General features: G+C 41.3%; 1 protein-coding gene across 1 annotated transcript; it reads left to right on the plus strand.

The window, feature by feature from the left end:
• The first annotated feature begins 241 nt into the window (after positions 1-241).
• Positions 242-21,724, plus strand: LOC124264927 (solute carrier family 28 member 3-like). The gene is made up of 13 exons (XM_046699708.1): positions 242-288; positions 424-486; positions 5,061-5,330; positions 6,277-6,444; positions 6,635-6,779; positions 13,686-13,877; positions 15,963-16,124; positions 17,197-17,322; positions 18,450-18,580; positions 18,980-19,148; positions 20,350-20,607; positions 20,943-21,123; positions 21,693-21,724. The coding sequence occupies exons 1-13, from the start codon at positions 242-244 to the stop codon at positions 21,722-21,724; spliced, it is 1,944 nt and encodes a 647-aa protein (XP_046555664.1).
• The last annotated feature ends 298 nt before the right edge of the window (positions 21,725-22,022 follow it).

Raw genomic sequence — 22,022 nt, forward strand, 5'->3', positions numbered from 1 at the left:
CTCGGAAACAGGTTTTGTAGCAGAAGAAAGATCAGTACATTTTTGTGATGGCTAGTTTGAGTAAACAGCTGTGAGGTACGCTTGTCATGCTTTGCATCGGCCAGGAAATCATTCAACACCAACACAACGTAATCCTCGTCAAAGTAATCCTCGTCAAATAATTCCTTTCACAAATGTCACCTGAGGCAGCTGCTCGCTTATGTGCTGATATACTGGCTGCCACTGAGTAAAACACCAAACAATGTGGTTCGGTATAGGCTGGATCATCCATGTCATAGCAGATGAAAGGTAAACACAGACTTTCTACAGCCACTAAGTCCAACAACAAGGATATTGGAGGGAATAAGGAATTGGATTCATTCATGCTGCTGGTGTTCCGTAGGAGTGTGTTGATCCTCATGAGGAGGTTGTCTCTCTCCTCAGGTGGAGGAGGATGGTGTTGATCCTCATGATGAAGGTGTCAGTCCTCAGGAAGAGGAGGAGGGGGTGAGTGTTGCGTTGATCCGTGCATCTGCTTCTGATGTGTCTGTAGATTATCATTTCACGTAAAACTCTTTCCACAATCTGGACAGCTGCTCACCCTCATCGTGATGCAATGCCGTATGCGATTAGAGCGTCTGAAGCTTTCTTTTATATGCTTTACTCTGTTACTCTGTTTACATGCTTTAGCGAGCGTGGGCTCTTTAAATGCAGGTGCATTATATTCAGAGTGACATGAATACCTCACCATTGGCGCATCATATCACCTGTACTTTGTTTTGTTTCATGAAAGGTTACCTTAATGAGTGCCCTAGAACAACCATGGGTTGGTTTACTTTCTGACCTGTGACGTCCTGCATCCATGAGCCTATGAATGCGTTATCGTTGCATTTTCATCTCCCTTAACCTTTCTTTAACCAAAGGCAGGTCCTGCTGACCCGTTCTATACTACTTTTGTTGCATAACATCAGACTTAACAGTATTCGACCTAAATGACAGCTGTCTGTAAACAATCGAATCTTGATCAGACAAGCAAACATTTTACGTCATAGCTCTCGACCACTAATGTACTCTAGGATACAAGATGATATTCAAATGAGATACGATGACATGCAATAACCATCAGACAAACCGTTGCACCCGTGAAGGTCCGTGTTAGAATGTGCCTTCAGTAAGAGGCGACTAACGGGATCGGGTGGTCAGGCTCGCTGACGTGGTTAACATATGTCATCGGTTCCCTATTGCGCAGATCGATTCTTATGCTGTGAATCACTGGATTGTCTGGTCCAGACTCGATTATTTACAGACCACCGCCATATAGCTGGAATATTGCTGAGTGCGGCGTAAAACTAGACTCACTCACAAACCGTTGCCGTTAGCCGACTCTTATAACAAGGGTTGGTTGTTTCAAGTTCCATGACCAGTTCTAATCCAGATCTTCACAAGAAGTATTAAAAACCCATACCAGCACTATGAACCCCACAAAATAGTAAATGTTTATCATCCAAACCGCTGTTACATTTGAATCCTTTTAAGAAATACAAACAATCCCACTTCTCATATTTTTATAGCTGTATATATTTTCTGGCAATTGTTTACGTTTTAAGAATGTTTTTGCGAAAAGTACCTATGACTGTAAAAATAATTTATTAGCATTTATTTTTCATACAATAAGAGGCGATTCTATTTATCGTCTTCTTCTTATGTAACAACATGTACCCACTACAGGTTGCATTATATTGTGATAATTTAATATATAAGACTATGATCCAACAAACATTTTCAATGTCAGCATTGCGTTTTTTTTGTTGTGATGACCTTTGTAGAGGGTTTTGGCTGATGCTGTAGCTGGAATCAAGCAAAATCCCCTGCCTGTTCAACAATATTTTTGTTGTGTATTTTAGGGTGATATTTTTATTTAGCATTTTCTAATTCAGGTAACTTAGACCCAATTAAACTCTGTTTCACGTGCGTGTTTTAATCCAGGGATGTGTTCCTCAATAAATAAGAAGTGTGAGTGTGTATGGTTTTACGCGGCTTTTAACCATATTCCAGCAATATCACAGCGGGGTTCACAAGAAATAGGCTTCACACATTGTTCCCATGTGGAGAATTAAACCCGGCTCTTCAGCGTGACGAAGAGTACTAGACTACCCCACCACACCTACATACATCGACAGGTACAGCCCATGCATTACTCAGTGGGTCGGGATTTCCATATGGCGGTGACAAGCCTTTCCTGATTACCAAATAACATCTAGTGACAGGTATATTCAGTCAAAGACAACTGTTGAGACTGAGGAACGCGGCCAGGTAGGTTATCACGTGAGGGGTGAGGTGAAATGGGATTGAACTTCAGGTTCAATATTTGTTCATGTTCGTGTATTTGAAGCTTCTAGTCGGAGTCCGTCTCCTTCTTGATCCTTCGCCACTAAGTAACATCACTAAAGCATACTGTGGTGATGTGTGTTCCTGTGCAAACAGCTCAGTCACAAATCAGTTCAAGTTAAGCAACGTTGAACGAAGAGAATCCTTCGATGGGTGACCATGTTTGGTAGCTTGACTCCAGAGGGTTTCTAGGATTTGAGTCCTGCCCCACAAAGAAAGCACATGTGATACATGTGGTCTCACCTTAGGTAAGTGAGTTTGTTCAAATTTGCCTCTGTTCACCCAGCTGAAAATGGGTACCCGGTGGGATAAGTCATGTAACTACTGTCCTTCTAACGCCTCACAGGCAGCTTGGGTTATCCAGGGTAATGTTATTATTCACGTACTGATACAAATAAAGGGAAATATCCTCCTAATAAAATTACGTGATGTGCATGAAACTGGTGCATAATATACTTTAGCGTAAGTAATAAAAGTGGGATAGACAGACTAATGGTTGACAGCATGAACCACACTGGCTCACAACTAGCACCATTACGCACTGTACCCACCTGACCTGGCCTCCTTCCTGTCTCCTAGATCCATGATTTCAACCTGTATGTATAACATGTGTATATGACCTATGTCTACGTCCTGTGTCCATACCTGTTTGTCCACACCTGTGTATACAACCTGTCAAAATCCTGTGTACATTAGCTATGCGTATAACATATCTATATATCCTATATACGACCTTGCTGTATGTGCCTGTGTGACCTATCTATACGACCTGTATACGATGTGCCTGTGTGACCTATCTATATGACCTGTATACGATGTGCCTGTATGACCTATCTATATGACCTGTATACGATGTCCCTGTATGACCTATCTATATGACCTGTATACGATGTGCCTGTGTGACCTATCTATATGACCTGTTTACGATGTGCCTGTATGACCTATCTATATGACCTGTATTCGATGTGCCTGTGTGACCTATCTATATGACCTGTATACGATGTGCCTGTGTGACCTATCTATATGACCTGTATACGATGTGCCTGTGTGACCTATCTATATGACCTGTTTACGATGTGCCTGTATGACCTATCTATATGACCTGTATACGATGTGCCTGTGTGACCTATCTATATGACCTGTATATGATGTGCCTGTGTGACCTATCTATATGACCTGTATACGATGTGCCTGTGTGACCTATCTATATGACCTGTATACGATGTGCCTGTATGACCTATCTATATGACCTGTATACGATGTGCCTGTGTGACCTATCTATATGACCTGTATACGATGTGCCTGTATGACCTATCTATATGACCTGTATACGATGTGCCTGTGTGACCTATCTATATGACCTGTATACGATGTGCCTGTGTGACCTATCTAAATGACCTGTATACGATATGCCTATCTATATGACCTGTATGTGTGACCTATACCTGTATACGATGTGCCTGTATGACCTGTGTGACCTGTATCTTCGGCCTACGGCCTTCGTGTGACTACGATCTGTATCTACGACGTGTATCTTCGACCTGTGTCCACGACCCGTATCTACAACATGTATCTACGACCTGTATCTGCGATCGGTATCTACGACCTGTGGCCACGACCCGTATCTACGACTTGTATCTACGACCTGTATCTACGATCGGTATCTACGACCTGTGTCCACGACCTGTAGCTACGACGTGTGTCTACGACCGGTATCTACGACCTGTGTCTACGACCTGTAGCTACGACGTGTGGCTACACCTTGTATCTATGACCTGTATCTACGATCTGTGTCCTCGACCTGTGTCCACGACTTGTGGCTACGACCTGTATCTACGACATGTGACTATGACATATATCTACGACTTGTTGGTACGACCCATATCTACGACCTGTATCTACGGCCTGTGTCCACGACTTGTGGCTACGACCTGTATCTACGAACGGTATCTACGACCTGTGTCCACGACCTGTATCTACGACCTGTATTTACGAACGGTATCTACGATCTGTCTGTGTCCACGACCTGTATCTACGACATGTGACCACGACCTGTATCTACGACCTGTTGTCTACCCACTTGTATCTACGACCTGTGTCTACGACCTGTAGCTACGACCTGTATCTACGACGTGACTATGACATATATCTACGACTTGTTGGTACGACCCATGTCTACGACTTGTGGCTACGGAATGTGTGCATGATGCTACTGAACAGAGATTTGGGCTTTTCTCAAACATCAGTTTTAAATGTTCATCTTAGGTGACAGATATTTATATTGATTAAGTTTACTTTTACATGTAATTTTCGTAGTCACCATGGAAGCGACGTTCAACCAAACTCACTGTTTCACTCATATGGTGGTTAAAGCGTTCGCTAGTCACGCCGGAGACCTAGATTCGATGTAAGCAATGTATGAAGCCCATTTCTGGTGTCCTCCACCGTGATATTGCTAATATTGGAATGCTGAGTAAAACTAACCCCACTCACTCACTGTTTCACTCAGGGGCGGTGGGGTAGCCTAGTGGTTACAGCGTACGCTCGTCACGCCGAAGACCCGGGTTCGATTCCCCACATGGGTACAATGAGTGAAGCCCATTTCTGGTGTCCCCCGCCGTGATATTGCTGGAATATTGCTAAAAAGCGGCGTAAAACCATACTCAATCACTCACTGTTTCACTCACTTCTAGGTACGCACCTTGCATCATGACAGACATACAAAGTGCAAATGATCCAGGGGGTGACATCACACATGTAGCTGTGGACGATGTTGACATTGAAAAGGCCGTCGATGACGACGACATGGTCTTTGTTGACAACTGCTGGAGCTCTGCCGTCATGCATGTGGAGAATTCAGTAAGAAGACTCATGGACAAACACAAGGGTAAAGTTGTTGCTGGTGTCAAGGGTCTGTTGTTCCTCCTCTACCTGACCTACTTTGGGTATTGTATGTACCACAAGTAAGTTTTGGTTTGTTTGTTTGTTTGTTTCTAAATGAGGCACTTAACAACATTGAAGTTTGTAAATAATCGACACTGATGGTTTGTGTACTCAAATATGTGACGTAATTTTTTCACTTACAAATCTGACCCGTGAAGGTCCGGGTTAGAATTGATCTTCAGTAGCCCATGCTTGTCCTGAGAGGCGACTAACGGGGTCGGGTGGTCAGGCTCGCTGACGTGGTTGACGTATTTCATCGTATCCCAGTTACGTAGAAAAGTGCTGAGTGTGGCGTAAAACTGAACTCACTCACTTACAAATCATGATAAAATTTAGATTTGAAAAAGGAAAGGGATTTTGCAATAGGTTCACAGAAAGGCAACCATCTGAAAGTCAACGACTGTATGTTTATTGCGGGAAATAACGGACCTTGCTGTAAATGGTCTTTATAAATGGGAAGAAATCCAAACCCATTCCCTGCCACTCGATCAACAGCATTCTTTTAGACAAAGGTACACTTTGGTAGTTGTTTATACAGCAAATAATTCGTTTCTGTCTTGCGTTCAGCCATTTGTCGTTATCTACATATTGAGAAACGCCCAGCGTCATTGGTTGGATGATATACCGTGAGGATAAGCTCATACAAAACCGCTCCCACCTCATGCAAAGGCCATATGTTACTGGGGAGTAACTGTTACCCAGAACCACCTCCTCATTGTGGACTGACCACATGATATTCTGGTGTAATGTTCCCCATGACGTGGTTGCTCGTTCAGGACAATTTGTCCAGTTCGATACAGGGTGGTTGTTGTCGACACCCAATCTTGAAATGGATTTCTTTTCTTACTACTATGTATCGCTAGATTATGTTAGTGTAAACTTCACGCTGTTGCAAATGCAACGACACGTCTACCATCAACTTACCTAACATATATGTGTTGAAACTGTTTCGATTGTTGTTTGCAGATTTGGAGATGAAGGGTCTATTCGTCTCCTGGTTGGAACACTAATTGGAGTTCTGTACCTGCTGAAGAAAGTGACAAAAGGCTTGTGCAAGTTCACCCATCTCAAAAGATGTGCCTCACTTTGTGGACCAAGTAAGAAGACACTGGCAATGCGACGGTGGATCAGGAGGTACATTTTGTCCAAATGTTGGTTGGATATAAAATTATATTATATCAAATATTACTAGATACATGGAATTGCTAATGCTATTAACTGGTCAGACTGTCCACCCTGATCACAGTGTAATACATTTTGTTCGAAGGAGTATTTGTAGTTAGTCAGAACATGAACTTCAACCTCCATCGCTCTGTGTTTCCAGGGGCCTGTACCTGTTAGGAAGTGCCGGTATGGCTGTCTACATAGGACTTGATGTGGTCAGGTACAACCCCCAGAATATCCAGTCACTTCTGGGGTTAGTCCTATTTGTGGTTCTAGGATTTGTCTTCTCTACAAGTCCAGCCAGGGTAAGTAGTAACATGGCCAGATGTATATTGATAGTGACTGATTGACGGGCGTTTGGTAGCAGCTAGTTATTCTGCTCCTACCTTTTCTACCTTTTTCATGACTTATAGTCCTTTTCATATGCTAAACTGTGGCATGGTTGTGGCTAAGTGGCTTTGGAATACATTGATGAAGTTACGAAAGTCAACTTGGAGAAATGTCGATGTTATAGACAGTTTTATGCTGTTTGTGTTTTAAAATCACTGTGATCTCAAATGTCTTGCTAATCAGTACCCAAGCTCTGATGGTAAGACAGGACTGTGAGAGGAGCGGAACAATGGGGACCAAGTAGCCACCTGTGTACTCTAGAGACATGCTATTGTCAATCAGACAATCAGTGCACCCACTTCATTGTCCTCCAATCAGTATAGACACACTATATGTGAAGGGGAAAATAAGAAAAGTTGCAGATCTAGACGGAAAGTGAAAACTCTAAGTACAATCCATGTGACTAACCATGAACTTTTACAAAACAAAGCCATGAATAGTTCAAACTGTTTACTCAATGCTGTCCTCTGGAATGTGCAATCTTCCAAAGCTAAATCCATTGAAATATCTGGCTTACTCATGGAATACGACATTGATGTTTTATTCTTAACTGAAACTTGGCTTCAAGAGGCAGGGGATGAAGCAGTTATTGCTGAAATGACACCACCAGGATTCCGTCATGTGCGTGTCCCTCGAGAAGGACGAGGAGGTGGAGTTGCGATGATTCACAAGGACTGTCTTATTGTTGAGCGGATGAAACCAAAGACATCCTTCTCCTCGTTTGAACACATGGAAGCAACTTTTACATCCTTTAATAGAACACTCAAGGTTGTCTGTATATACAGGCCGCCACCTTCATCTAAAAATAAACTTACGCTCGGAGAGTTCTATGATGACTTATCAAAACTGTTCACTTCTCATCAGAAGACACTTACCATATATATCGGATACTTTAATGTTCACTTCGACGACACAACCAAACCGAAAGTTAAGAAAATACTGAATTTGCTTTCTTCCCATTCTCTCAAGCAGCATGTGGTGGTACCGACTCACAGATCTGGTCATATACTGGATTGGGTTGTCACATCACTGGATGATGAAGATCTAATTCAAAACATATCTGTTGAGGACAAACAAATTTCAGGGTCAATAAGATGATTAAACACTCCAAACGTCAATTTTGCAAAGAAGAAATTATGAAATTTTCAAGCAAACCACGAAATCTTCATAATTTTATGAATACTCTCTTAGGCATAAATAGAGAATTGTATCCTCCCAGATTCAGATGATTTCTCTAAATTAGCAAATGACTTTAACAGCTATTTTGAATCCAAAGTCCGAAACATTAAAACTCTCTTTCATGGAAACAGTCCAGTCAAAAGACAAGGCACTCAGTCTGAGTTCACTGGAACAACCCTGTTCAAGTTTGAACCATTCTCGCAGCACGAAGTTAGACTTATCATCAGATCATCAAATATAACAACCTGTTTGAGTGACCCAATCCCAAGCAAAATGATTGTTGATCACATGACATCTATGCTGCCCGTCATCACAGACATCATCAACAAGAGTCTATCGGAGGGTGTGTTTCCGCATAACATGAAGACTGCTATCATCAAACCACACATATAAAACTTGAACCATGACTCAACGGTCCTTAAAAATTACCGCCCAGTCTCTAACTTGCCCAACCTGTCCAAATTGATTGAACGAGCAGTTACGAAGGGACTCAAGGCTCATCTGTCTGAAAATAACATTCTGAGTAAATTCCAGTCTGCATATAGACCACATCACTCAACCGAAACTCTGCTACTAAGAGTCGTGAATGACCTCAGATGGGCAGTTGACTCAGGCAATGCTGCATATTTGGTCCTACTAGAGTTAAGTGCAGCATTTGATACTGTGGTTCATGAGATACTGCTGCACATTCTGGATCATCACGGAATTCATGGTGTAGCCTTGACATGGTTTCAGTCCTATCTGACAGACAGGAGTAAACTTGCATGAGTTGCAGATAAACTCTCCAGCAAGACCTTTCTCTCGTGTGGTGTACCTCAGGGCTCCGTCCTAGGTCCAGTCCTCTTTCTCATCTATACAAACCAACTTCAATCCGTCATCGACAGCTTCAAAATCTAGAACTATTCGTATGCAGATGATACCCAACTCTTGAAGCCTTTCACACCTGCGTTACATTCACCAGCCGTCCAACAACTAGAACTCTGCACTGCCGGAATAAAATCATGGATGAACGGTCAAACACTAAAGCTCAATGATGAAAAAACAGAGGTTCTGCTTGTTGGCAGAAAGCATCACCTAACTGATCTCAGAATTGAAGTCACAATTGGTTCAGCACAAGTGTCTACATCGAGACTTGTGAAAGACCTCGGAGTTCGGATTGACGCAGACCTTTCACTGCAGGAGCAAGTCAACAGAATATGCAAATCATGTTACTTTCATCTTAAATCCATAGGACACATCAGGAAGTACATCACAGCGGAATGTGCCCACATCCTAGTCAGATGTCTAGTGCTATCCAGACTAGACTACTGCAATGGACTGTTGATTGGCCTCAGCAAATACAATATCTCCAGACTACAGAAAGTACAGAATACAGCTGCAAGAATTATTTCTTTGAAGACTAAATCTGATCAAATCTCTCCTGTTCTCAAATCCTTACACTGGCTGCCTATTCAACAGAGAATCAACTTCAAACTTCTCTGCATCACTTTCAGCTGTCTCCACAATCAAGCTCCAGAATATCTCACTGAACTCATCACAGAATACATTCCATCAAGATCACTCCGGTCCCAGAATCAGCACAAGGTTCATTCTCCACTAAACTTGCACATTAACATTATCTGACGTCTTTGTGAAGTTATAAGAATATTTAAACGATCTGTCAACATATTTTTACATTGGAACTACAACAAAGGTGGATGGGTACAAAAAATGTATGCTGATCCTACGCAATGCTGTTATGTGATTTTTCTTTTGTCTTCGGCAGTGTGTATTTCAGTCAGTACACATTTTGTTGATCAATTTGTCTATTTACAACTGTCTGAAATGCTCTAAGTTGGCACAATACTTCAATAAACATTTATGTGTAACCCTGAACATCAGATTTTGTGTTGTATTTTGTTTTTTTTACACCAAATCATATGTCTTAAAATTTGTCACAAGATACGTTACACACTTTCAAGCGCTCATAAAAATCCTCTTAACAGCAATAGGACAGTTAATTCTGAAGCTCTTGGTTGGTCAAAACAACAGCTACATGTCCGCAAAGACACAATTACTTCACTTAATTACGAAAGTAACAATCATGCTAAGATCTTTTGAAATATAGTTTGTCACTTTAGATTTTGATACGTTACCAAGTAATCGATTATAAGTCCCCTCAACTGACTGTTCCAGGTGAGAAGACAACATGAGATACTCCCCTAAGACCTTCGCTCAAGTGAGAGCACAAACTTTTACGTGACTGCCCTGAATGGTTGCATTGAAATGGATTATAAAATTAAGTTAACCAGATACGTTACAACCAGATACGTTACCATGTTTGAAAAAGTAACTACTACGCCTGCCTAACTTCAGGAGCATTTTAATTGGATGATAACATCGTCTGCTAGTCCACTTCCGGCTGTCATGAGAGCAGAGGAACCCGTCTTGTAAACGTTTGGTATGTATCCACACAAATAAATTTTTTTTTCAATAAATCGTTAAATCGTAAGGTCAACAAAGCACCTTTTTTTAACCTTTTGTGTTAATTTTGAATGTAATTTGATGTATTTTCTTAGTAAACAATCAATTTTTATATAGCAGTCGGATGAAGGGAATCTAACGGTAACGTATCTGGGTTTTTTGGTCACGTATCTGGTAACGTATTTGGTTGAGTGAGAATAACGTAAAAAGTATAATGTTTCATATCAAAATGATAAATACCATAATGTAATACGACACATTATGTATTTTAATCACACTGACATAAGTACACATGATAGTTATTACAAGTTTGAAGGTAACGTATTTGGTTTTTCACAGTAACGTATCTTGTAAAATAATTTCAACTTTAATGTAAACATTCTAATAATGCGAAATGATTTCATTGTCAATAAAGAATAACTACGTTTTGCATATGCAGAAAATACTTAGACATAGTTATAGTAACACAGTAATTATGAGAAAAGAATGGTAACGTATCTGGTTTTTATGGTAACGTATCTGGTTTTTATGGAATTATGGTTGGTTGAATCAAATGAAAAGCTATCAATCAGGCAGAACTAAATAAACATTATATATTGTATTATTATATTCCAGGGCCATAATGGGCAAGACACGTGCTGAAATTCAGCGTGTCTACAGAGAAAGAAAAAAGCTAAATGATGCTGGATTTTTATAGAAAAAGAGAGAATAAGGCAAGCCAAATATATAGTTCCAGTCGCAATGCTGTCAAGATCAAAGCTGACTTATTGATAACGAAAACTCTTCAAAGTACAGACAGAAAAAAGTAATGCAAGGAACGCATTGTTTTCTAGTTATTTGTTTCGATGTTAATGTTTTAAATGTTAGAAATGCTTTGTTCATAGCCAGATACGTTACCATATTCGATAACAATGTTGATTATGCAAGGGCATCAGTTAGAACGATATACATTGACATTTTAAGAAAGTTATGATAACAAAAGACATAACTGATTTTAATTTAATTGTTCGTTGTTTGACTTGCTAGTTCTTCATAAAAGGGGTATGATTTACTTTCACCAGATACGTTATCTTTTTCATAAAATTTTGTATGGTAGAACAATATCTACACAATGTACGTATTTTACTCAAGACAACATTCATGTTACTAAAAAGTCTGTTGCACCTCAAATTGTTGTATAAAGATTACAATATAATGTTCAGTTTTGGACTAAACATTACTTTCAGACATGACTAGTGCATATATATAAACTCTTTTTGTGTACTTGGAACAGTGAGAACATATTGTTTTATAATATCGAGCTAAGTTTGAACTTAATTTGTCGTTAGGCATACAATCTAGTGTACTGTTTTAAAGAAAACTTAACAACAACAACAACTTAATTTATGTTTCACATTTTCAAGAAGCAATGTTTCAAAATCACTAGGTAACGTATCTGGTTGGTCTCAAATGGGAGAGGTCATCTTTGTAATGTTGTAACTTTGAACATATCAAACCTAGCGATCATTTTTTCGGTTTTATTACCTTCACATATCAAAGTTTGAGTTTGTGTTATAAAAACTGATATATTCCAAAAATACTTTTTATTTATTTTTAATCTCAAATGTGCAAGTTTAGTGGAGAATGAACCACCTACTACAAGTTCCCAAATTCCACCTAGTTTCGTATGGGAAAAGGGCTTTCTCCTATGTTGCACCAACTCTTTGGAATTCTTTACCTTTAGAAATCAAATTATGTGAATCTCTCTGAACCTTCAAGTCAAAAGTTAAAACTTACCTATTTCAAAGTGCCTATGACTGACTCTTTTACTCAATTCTTTTCAGCGCTTTGAGCGTTCATAAGTGTGTGGACATTTGCGTTTTATAAGTGACATTATTATTATTATTATTGAATAGGACTGTATTGGCAAATATATTGTATTGCAATATATTGCGATTCAGGTACCTGTATTGCGATATATTGGGAACTTCAGTGTTTGACAGTAAGTGACACTAATTGTACATGTCGATCTTATTTTCTACATTCTAATTCCCTAAACATACATCCCTGTATATGTCATGGTTCTGATAAAAGCAATCTCAAAATTAGGTTGCATAGTCATGGATTATATTTTATGTTATACAATTTATTGTATTACAATATGCCGTTTTGTAATTGAATAACACAGGAAATATTTGTTGTGAATGAAAGTGTGTAGATTTTAATTTAAACCATAAAGAAAATCACAAAAACTTCATATATTTTCCTCTACCCGATATACCGGTTCTCAGAAAAGATATTGCAATACGTATCGCTTGAAAAGCGTATTGCGATATTCCGGTATACCGGTAATACCGTGCAGTCCTAACATTGAAGTCGGGGTGTGTGAGACCCCAACCCTATTTTCTAATTGTCCGGGGTGATGATATCAACGGAGTTTTGATTTAGGTAGCGTTGTTAAGAGAATGAACGGAGATAGACGTGTGGGCGAGAATAGAAATAGGATTGAATGGTGAGGTGAGGTGAGATCAGGTGCAATTGGGTTTAACGTCGTGCTTGAGAATATTTCGCTCATATGACGACGTGCATGCGTGTGTATGTGCGGCTGCGTGTACTAGCCCAGACTTAAGCTGGTTTTATAGTGCTAGCCCACTGAGATACCATGCCGCAGTGAAGCATGAATACCCCACTCAGACACATTATACTGACTCCAAGCCGACCAGTCCTTGTTGTACCCATTAATGCCGAGCGCCAGGCAGGGACCAACAAGTACCATATTTTAACGTCTTTTGGTATGACGCGGTCGGGGATCGAACCCGCGACCTTCCGCTCTCCGGGCGGACGCTCTAACCACTACACCACGGAGGCGGTCTGGGTCGAATGGAATATGACGAACGAACTTAGAACTGAACATAAGGTGTGAGACATATCAGATGCCAACATTAAAACTGGTATGGTTCCTTTTCCAAAGCATGTGGTAACTGTACATAAGAAGCAAGTTTCGATAAAGTGAAGAATATTAACGAGTTGTTTGTAACGCAGTCATTGTGAACGTGATAAGTATTAACAAACAATTTCTGATCAGTCCCCATCCAAATATTGTATTGTACAACATCAAATGGATTTACCATTCTCAATTGTGTTTCCTATACGTTATGTACTTAATGCAAACATTTTGTACCATACATATCCCTCATCAGGTGAACTGGCACCCGGTGTTCTGGGGAATCGTGATGCAGTTTGCATTTGCCGTGATTATCTTGCGGACACCCTGGGGATACGCCATATTTGACTGGAGTGGACATCGGGTCGAAGCGTTCCTCAAATACGGTAATGCTGGATCCGAGTTTGTGTTTGGGAAGAATTACCGGGATCACAGGATAGCGTTTGCCGTGAGTAGAAGAAACAGAACAGTGACATCGTGATATGATAACATGGGGATCCTGTTCCTTCCTGTTGAAGGAGAATCGTGAAGATCCGGGGTAGAATAGGTCTTCAGCAACCCATGCTTGTCTCAACCCGTGAAGATCCGGGGTAGAATAGGTCTTCAGCAACCCATGCTTGTCTCAACCCGTGAAGATCCGGGGTAGAATAGGTCTTCAGCAACCCATGCTTGTCTCAACCCGTGAAGATCCGGGGTAGAATAGGTCTTCAGCAACCCATGCTTGTCTCAACCCGTGAAGATCCGGGGTAGAATAGGTCTTCAGCAACCCATGCTTGTCTCAACCCGTGAAGATCCGGGGTAGAATAGGTCTTCAGCAACCCATGCTTGTCTCAACCCGTGAAGATCCGGGGTAGAATAGGTCTTCAGCAACCCATGCTTGTCTCAACCCGTGACGATCCGGGGTAGAATAGGTCTTCAGCAACCCATGCTTGTCTCAACCCGTGAAGATCCGGGGTAGAATAGGTCTTCAGCAACCCATGCTTGTCTCAACCCGTGAAGATCCGGGGTAGAATAGGTCTTCAGCAACCCATGCTTGTCTCAACACGTGACGATCCGGGGTAGAACAGGTCTTCAGCAACCCATGCTTGTCTCAACCCGTGAAGATCCGAGGTAGAATAGGTCTTTAGCAACCCATGCTTGCCACAAAAGGCGACTATGCTTGTCGTAAGAGGCGACTAACGGGATCGGGTGGTAAGGCTCGCTGACTTGGTTGACACATGTCACCGGTTCCAAATTGCGCAGATCGATGCTCATGCTGTTGATAACTGGATTGTTTGGTCCAGACTCGATTTGTTACAGACCGCTGTCGTATAGCTGGAATATTGCTGAGTGCGGCGTAAACTAAACTCACTCACTCCTTCCTGTTGAAGGAACTCGTGATTCCAGTGATGATGTTGCAAAGCTGCATCATCTTCCCGTTGTGTGATGCAAATTAAACTGTTCTTCACTCCAAGCATTTTTCCATCACAAGGTATAAATATTTTAATGTCCAAACAATTAAGAATCTTTTTGATAATGTAAATTATCATTTAATAATTGATTTTTAAAGGAAATGGAACTATTAGATAAATTTTGAATAATATGTTTTGTAAATAGATAAATGGCATTTTAAACATGGTTGTATAAATTAGCAACTGTGATTGTTAGTAGCTGTATCGTAAAATTATTGTCCTCCTGAAAGTCCCAAAACTTTCAAAGTTAAATTTAAACTTACGGGATTTTTAAACGTAGTATTTTTGTTATTTTATACTTCAGCCAAACTTTTCCTACATTCGCCAGCAGCTTAAGGGATTTTGTAAATGTCCATGATGTCCATGCAGGTAGAAAAGTACTATAAGTCCCAATGCGCCCTGGTATGGTGATCTACCATTCAGTTGTTGGCGAGCTATAGCCTATTTTATATTGTATTGTCTTCGTAAATAAAATAGTTTTAGATTTCCATGCTAGTTTTAGACACCATCTGTGATACTCTAGTTATTTTGTAGTCCATCGATGACTGAATATTTAACAACCTATATTCATTGTGTATGCAAAGCCTTTCTCGTCACTATATAGCTGCAATATTGCCGAGGTGACGTTAAATCTTAACTCACTCACTCACTCACTCACTCACTCAATTATTGTCTTGCTGTATAATGCCACTGGTGCTGCATCGTTCTGTTGTGTGATGCCACGGATGCCGTCCTTCGATTCCAGCATTTTCATGTTGCAGTGGATACCTGGGGATGCTTTTTCAACTGCGTTGTCTTCCTGTTGTGTGATGCCAGTGATGCTGTTCTTCAATTCCAGCGTATTCATGTTGCAGTGGATACCTGGGGATGCCTTTTTCAACTGCGTTGTCTTCCTGTTGTGTGATGCCAGTGATGCTGTTCTTCAATTCTAGCGTATTCATGTTGCAGTGGATACCTGGGGATAGTTTTTTTAAACTGCGTTGTCTTCCTGTTGTGTGATGCTGTTCTTCAATTCCAGCGTATTCATGTTGCAGTGGATACCTGGGGATGCTCTTTTCAACTGCGTTGTCTTCCTGTTGTAGGTTATGCCAGTGATGCTGTTCTTCAATTCCTTCATCTTCATCTTGTACCACATAGGGGTAATCCAGGTAATCATGGAGAAACTCGGGTCGTTCCTGTCCTTCTGCCTGGATAGTGGGCCCATCGAGTCTGTGGTAGCCTCTGCGAACATCTTCATAGGGCTGGTAGGTATTCAGAATCGAGATTCTCTCGCAGACTGTTGATTGGGAACGTATGTCACTGTAGAGTGCTCAAAACAAGCGTTCATATTGAATATGTATAGGGGTCATTCCCGGTGGAGGCACCTAGGTTTAGGTTCCGAGGTGTGCACATTTGCGTAGTGCCCTTGGACAAATAGGTACCCGTGAGGATGTGCTGGCAATGTGCGTGCCTAGTTCATTGCGCCTACCAGGCAGCATGGCTGTATGATCCCCAGGGAGTTGAAAAATTATCGGCAAAAAGTACGATAGTGTCCTATGACCGGGGATAGTAATGTACGTAGCAGGCAATGTGCCTGGATATGAGCGCCATATAAGCGGACTATTACTATTACTTGAACTTCATCTACATACTTTGCTCTGCATACATGTGTGGGGGAAATATGTAAAAACCACTAGAGTATTTCGAAATAATGGCTCAAATTACAGGACATTTTGGAAAAAACTACTGAATATTCCAACCGCGTTTTGGGGGCGGTGGTTAAAGCGTTCGCTCGTCACGCCGAAGTCCCGGGTTCGAATCCCCACACGGGTTGAATGTGTGAAGCCCATTTCTGGTGTCCCCCGCAGTGATATTGCTAAAAGCGGCGTAAAACCAAACTCAGTCAGTCAGTCAGTCCAACTGCGTTTGAGTGGATGACACCGACGGCCAAGACGGGTGTAACTGATGTAAAAACACATATATTGAGAATTTGTATACTTGGCGAAAGTTTACATTGAATGATCGCATGTGTGGTGCTATTTTGGGATGTCGTCCAGTCAAGAAATTGATGATAATACAATGTTTTCATGATTGATAATGCAAACGCACTTTCTCCTCCCTCTGTCAAGTCAAATGTCACGATAATTCACGCATTTTAAGACTTGAGTACAATGGAGTCCACAGTGGATACCTACTATGTTGCAACCAAACTCAGCATAGTTACAGTTACACACACCTTTCGAAAATGTTAAAATGTCGACTCGGCATCAGATCAGATCTGAAAAATGTCACGCTAATACCACAACTGTGTGACATGCACCTGTTGGAATATTTTAGACGGAAGCACCCCTCTTTGTTCGGCCATATTTGAAGCATGTCACAGCTTCGGAACTTCATGCTATCATGGCTTGTGGTTTCGCTAGCGTCAGTGGCGCCGTAATGGGCACCTACATACACTTCGGGGTGAGTACTTATTCATCTGACAATAACACCTTCTGTTCGAATATCTAAGTCGGAGATATTTGTGGGCTCTTTATGTACATCTACCTATCACTTATATTCGTACTATCCAAGATGGCTGCCATTGGGTCACATTTCAACTCAGCTTCACATGTAACAACGAAAATCTCTTAGTCTACATCAGTACTTTGTCAGCTGCCCCATCATGAGAAAAACAAGTATATGAAAAACTGATAAATAAATAAAGAAGGACGCTAGATGTGTATACATATATTATGTCATCCGTCCCATATTCAAGCCTTAATAATTCAGTATGATACGAATATCAGGCGAGAACATCACGCAGTCTACTCTGATGAATCCAACGCGATGCCAAATATCATCCGTAACCTACAAGAAGACTCGTACCCCTATCGTACGCCATTATTGCCAAGAATCGTGGCAAACCAATCATGAAAATGGCGGCACCGTCGAACTTTGAAACTTCGCTAAACTATGCAAAGAACAATTTACAGATATACTTTGAGGTAAAGGATCAGCAATTTTCAACACTGAAACATATTTACAAAGGGAATGACTCTATTGCTGTTTGCCCAAGGGATATAGGATAGTCTAGGAGTAGCCATGATTGGAAATTCAGAGTTATCTTTCCTTGGTAATAGTACTAGACTATTTATATGTCCATGCCCGTTTGCGCTTAGACAGGGCCCAGTCGTAACATGGCAACGAGGGGGGGTACGAGCATGCAGGACTAACTCGTGTTATTCCGGGACAAGCTGAATAGCGAGGTTTATGGAAAGGGGCGAGTGGTGACGAATGGGGTACAAAACGCCATCCGGCGCGCCGGAATGACACGAGTAGTTCCGAATGTGCTAAATATAAGAGGGAAGCAAGGCCTGTTAACCTGATGAGACAGCTAACACGAAATACTTGAGCAGTATGAATCAAACGAAACTAACCGTGCATCTATGTCTTGGAATGGAAAGGAATATTTACGCGGCGGATATAATTTGACTGGAAAAGGTAACAGCGTTTCCTTAAAACTCTTCGGGAGCTTCGTACAACAAGGTAATAATATATGCTGGCATAAAAAAGAGTTTATAGTTAGGGTACACGTGTCCCTCGTGTAGGTTCCCGCCAACCATCTGTTGTCCGCTGCCGTGATGTCTGCACCCGCCGCCCTCGCCATCACCAAACTCATGTGTCCAGAAACCAAGAAGTCCTACTTCAGAGATGGAGTGAAGATGGAACTTGGACTTGAGTGAGTCATTGGAGTGATTGCGTGGAACAAGTAAATTGGAACATTTTGTAGGGACTGATGTAATGGGGGTACTGTGACTCGAATGTTTGCTTAAAGAAAGTGAACTGGCTCCGGGATTGATTGGGTTTGTTGTGATTTAAGATGCTGTTGAGTGGCTGTGATGGGTTGGGCATATGGTTCGTTTATACGTTGGGCCTGAATGAGTAGTGTGAGATGTGAGAGTTAATTCTTTGAACTGTGGAGTGAGCAAAAGGAATCAATATAAAATGTAATGGGTTTGAACGAATCGTTGGTGCTGTGTAGTGAGCTGATACCAGACTGAGCTTGTTCAGTGGAGCTCAAAACTCCAACAAAATGTCTGTTTTCACATTGCAATAAGAATTGAAAGTTTCCTTCCAGAAAGCATCGCAACGTCCTCTCGGCATTATCAAGCGGTGCCGTTGCTGCCGTCAAGATCGCCTCCAACACAATCGCCAACCAGATCGCCTTCGTGTCCTTGGCGAAGTTTGTTAACGTGACACTAGAATGGTTCGGGGACCAGGCGGGCGTCCCTGGCATTTCGTTTGGGGTGAATAAGTACTAATCACAGTCGACTATCAGAGGATTGTACTCAATTGTTGAGTACCAGGTTTTGCAAACATTGTGACTGTCCTTGCCATCAGTTACAAATACACGCAAGGCAAGGCAACTGTTCCTATGAAATATCAACCTCTTGAGTACATATAGTAGATGTAAAAATAAGGATTTAGAATTTCAAATTTAGAAATGACTTCCTCGGAAAAGAACAGTGAAAGAAATTTTGCATATTATCATCGACATATAGCCCCCTCCAAAAGAAATTTGATACCTGACAAAGTACTGACTGTGTGCAGAATTTCAGTCCCATGTCACTAAAACCTATTGTAATATGAACATAAATCTATTGAGAAGCACATCACAAAATTTTATCAAGATTGATTGAACATTAAATGATGTATTGACGTGCCATTTACAGAAGGGGTGAAATTTGAAATTTGCATAGCCAAAAGATAAAGACTTTACACTTTCATAGACTTTCAGAGTGGTCAAAAAGCTTTGTCAATAACGGGTGTGTCCTCCTTGGACCTGGATACATGCAAACACACATCTGCGCATTGATAACGTCAGCCGTCTGATGACGTTGTTGGGTATTCTCTGCCACTCCTCCCTCAGCTCTTGGATCAACTGCCGACGTGTTTGTGGAGGTGGTTGTCGTTGTCTGATACGGCGATCGAGGTGGTTCCCGAGGTGCTCGATCGGTGACACATCAGGAGACCTTGGGGGCCATGGCAGAACGTTGACGTTGTTGCGATTAAGAAAGTCATGGGGCTCGGCGTTGTCATGTTGGAAGAGAGTCCCTCGCTGCTGTTGCTGCAGGAAAGGGAGAACTACTGGCCTCAAAACATGGTTGATGTAGCGTTGACCAGTCAGTGTCTAGAGGTCCGGTCTCCAAAAATTAATCCCCACATCATTACACCCCTTCGGCGAAAGGCACCGTCTCCTGACTGCAACAAGGAGCCATTCGTTCGCCCACTCTCCGGTAAACTCGTGTCCTTCCGTCATTATGGATCAGAAAAATAATAGGGTCAAATTACTTTTGGACGTGAGTATTTATCAAGTTGAGTGAAAGTGTTTATTGTAAGGTGAATCCTTGAGACTTTGTATGTAGTAGCCAAGATGAAACACTTTTCGGACACGAGTCACTTAACGCCCTTTGAAGAATTAGTATGCTTGCTTCTATTTCATTTCAGCTGGTGTGTTCCTATCTGTTCTACCCTCTCTCGTACTCGATGGGCGTGGCCTCCCAGGATTGTGGGAAGATTGCGGAAATGTTGGGCATCAAGATCTTTGGAACCCCCATCTTAGGCTACACTGAGCTATCCAGACTGAGGAGAAACCGTTTCCAGCTTCTTGACTACGTGGCCAAGAATAATCATACGTGGCACTGGCAGGGTAGTGACGTCATACTCGAGGCGACCAATCAGACTCTCATTGGTGGTATCATGGATGTAAGTGATAATATCACCTTAAGAAGGGGAACATCATGAATGCCATATTATGGTATGAGTTCATTCATGATGTCCCCCTTCTTAAGGGCTTTACGCCGTCATAATATAAAATATATCATTAAATGGATATTTATATAGCGCTATAATATTATGACATAACCATCGACCCTTCCAGCAGACAATGAAGGTGATATAACAGAAAACAATCCTCATAGGGAAGATCCTGAAATTCAAATCCACGACCACGAGAGGAAGGAACGCATCCAGCTCATTGCATAATCGCCATGTCACCATTAGGGATCTGAAACAAGAAATATATTTTGTTTTTTTCCCAGGAGCGGAGTGAAGTTATAGGTACCTACGCTCTCTGTGGATTTTCCACAGTCACCGCTATCGGGGTTACACTCGGGACACTGGTTCCTCTGGCACCAGAACGGAAGCAGGACATTGTCAGACTCATCATCCGGGCTTTTATAGCAGGGAACGTAGCCTCGTTCCTGACCGGTGCCATTGCGGGTCTGTATTGAAAAGAAACTTCTTGATACAGATATCTTTTTCATAAACCAAGCCGATTTGCAATCTGAGAATTTGCTATACTTGTTTGAATACATTTTAACGATTAAACTTAGAAAAAGTGTCCTTTTGTAACCTATTTTCACAATTTGATATAATTAGTTGAATAATTATAAATGGTTAAACTTGGACTGTGGAGTAGCCTAGTGGTTAAAGCGTTCGCTCGTCACGGCGAAGACCCGGGTTCGATCCCTCACATGGGTACAATGTGTGAAACCTATTTCTGTTGTCCCCCGTCGTGATATTGCTGGAATATTTCTAAAAGCGGCGTAAAACTAAACTCAATCACTCATTAAATGATTAAACTAAGAAGACTGTTCTTTTGTAACCTGTTTGTTTCATGCAGGGGAGACATGATCTAAGTTCCATGCAGAGAATGGGATGGTTTCAATGTGGACATTAAGATACTGACTGAGACGACCGGCTTCCAGTGACATGTTTGATACTATGAAAATACAAATATCTGTGTCAGTAATATGAATATCATTTCACCCCTGAATATCATGTTTCAGGGTTGCTGTTCAACGGACAGAGTTTCCAGTGACCTTTCTTACAATGCCCAGCCAGTTACTCATTCAATACACTCCGTTGGCGACATCAACCCTGAAGTCGACATTGTCATTTATAGAGGATATAAAGTCAAGATTTTTTCGGGTCATTGCAAGTGAATTGTGAAAACGAAATGTTAGAATAGTATACATGTTGAAGGGTGTTACCAACTGACTCTCTCTCTCTCTCTTGCTCGCCCTCTCCGTTAACACACCGACCATAAATGATACTTTATTGGTCTTTTGGACATGAGCCATGACGTCAAAGATCTGACATAGTTTATTTCCAAAATA

This window comes from Haliotis rubra, unplaced genomic scaffold, assembly GCF_003918875.1.
Source record: "Haliotis rubra isolate DU_JTF1 unplaced genomic scaffold, ASM391887v1 Scf95, whole genome shotgun sequence".
Classification (NCBI taxonomy): domain Eukaryota; kingdom Metazoa; phylum Mollusca; class Gastropoda; order Lepetellida; family Haliotidae; genus Haliotis; species Haliotis rubra.

Coding starts and splice junctions, on each gene's coding strand:
- LOC124264927 (XM_046699708.1), top strand. CDS start 242: ATGTGGTTCGGTATAGGCTGGATCATCCATGTCATAGCAGATGAAAG. Junction 289..423: donor CATGTCATAGCAGATGAAAG/GTAAACACAGAC, acceptor CTCTCTCCTCAG/GTGGAGGAGGATGGTGTTGA. Junction 16,125..17,196: donor CGAACATCTTCATAGGGCTG/GTAGGTATTCAG, acceptor GGAATATTTTAG/ACGGAAGCACCCCTCTTTGT.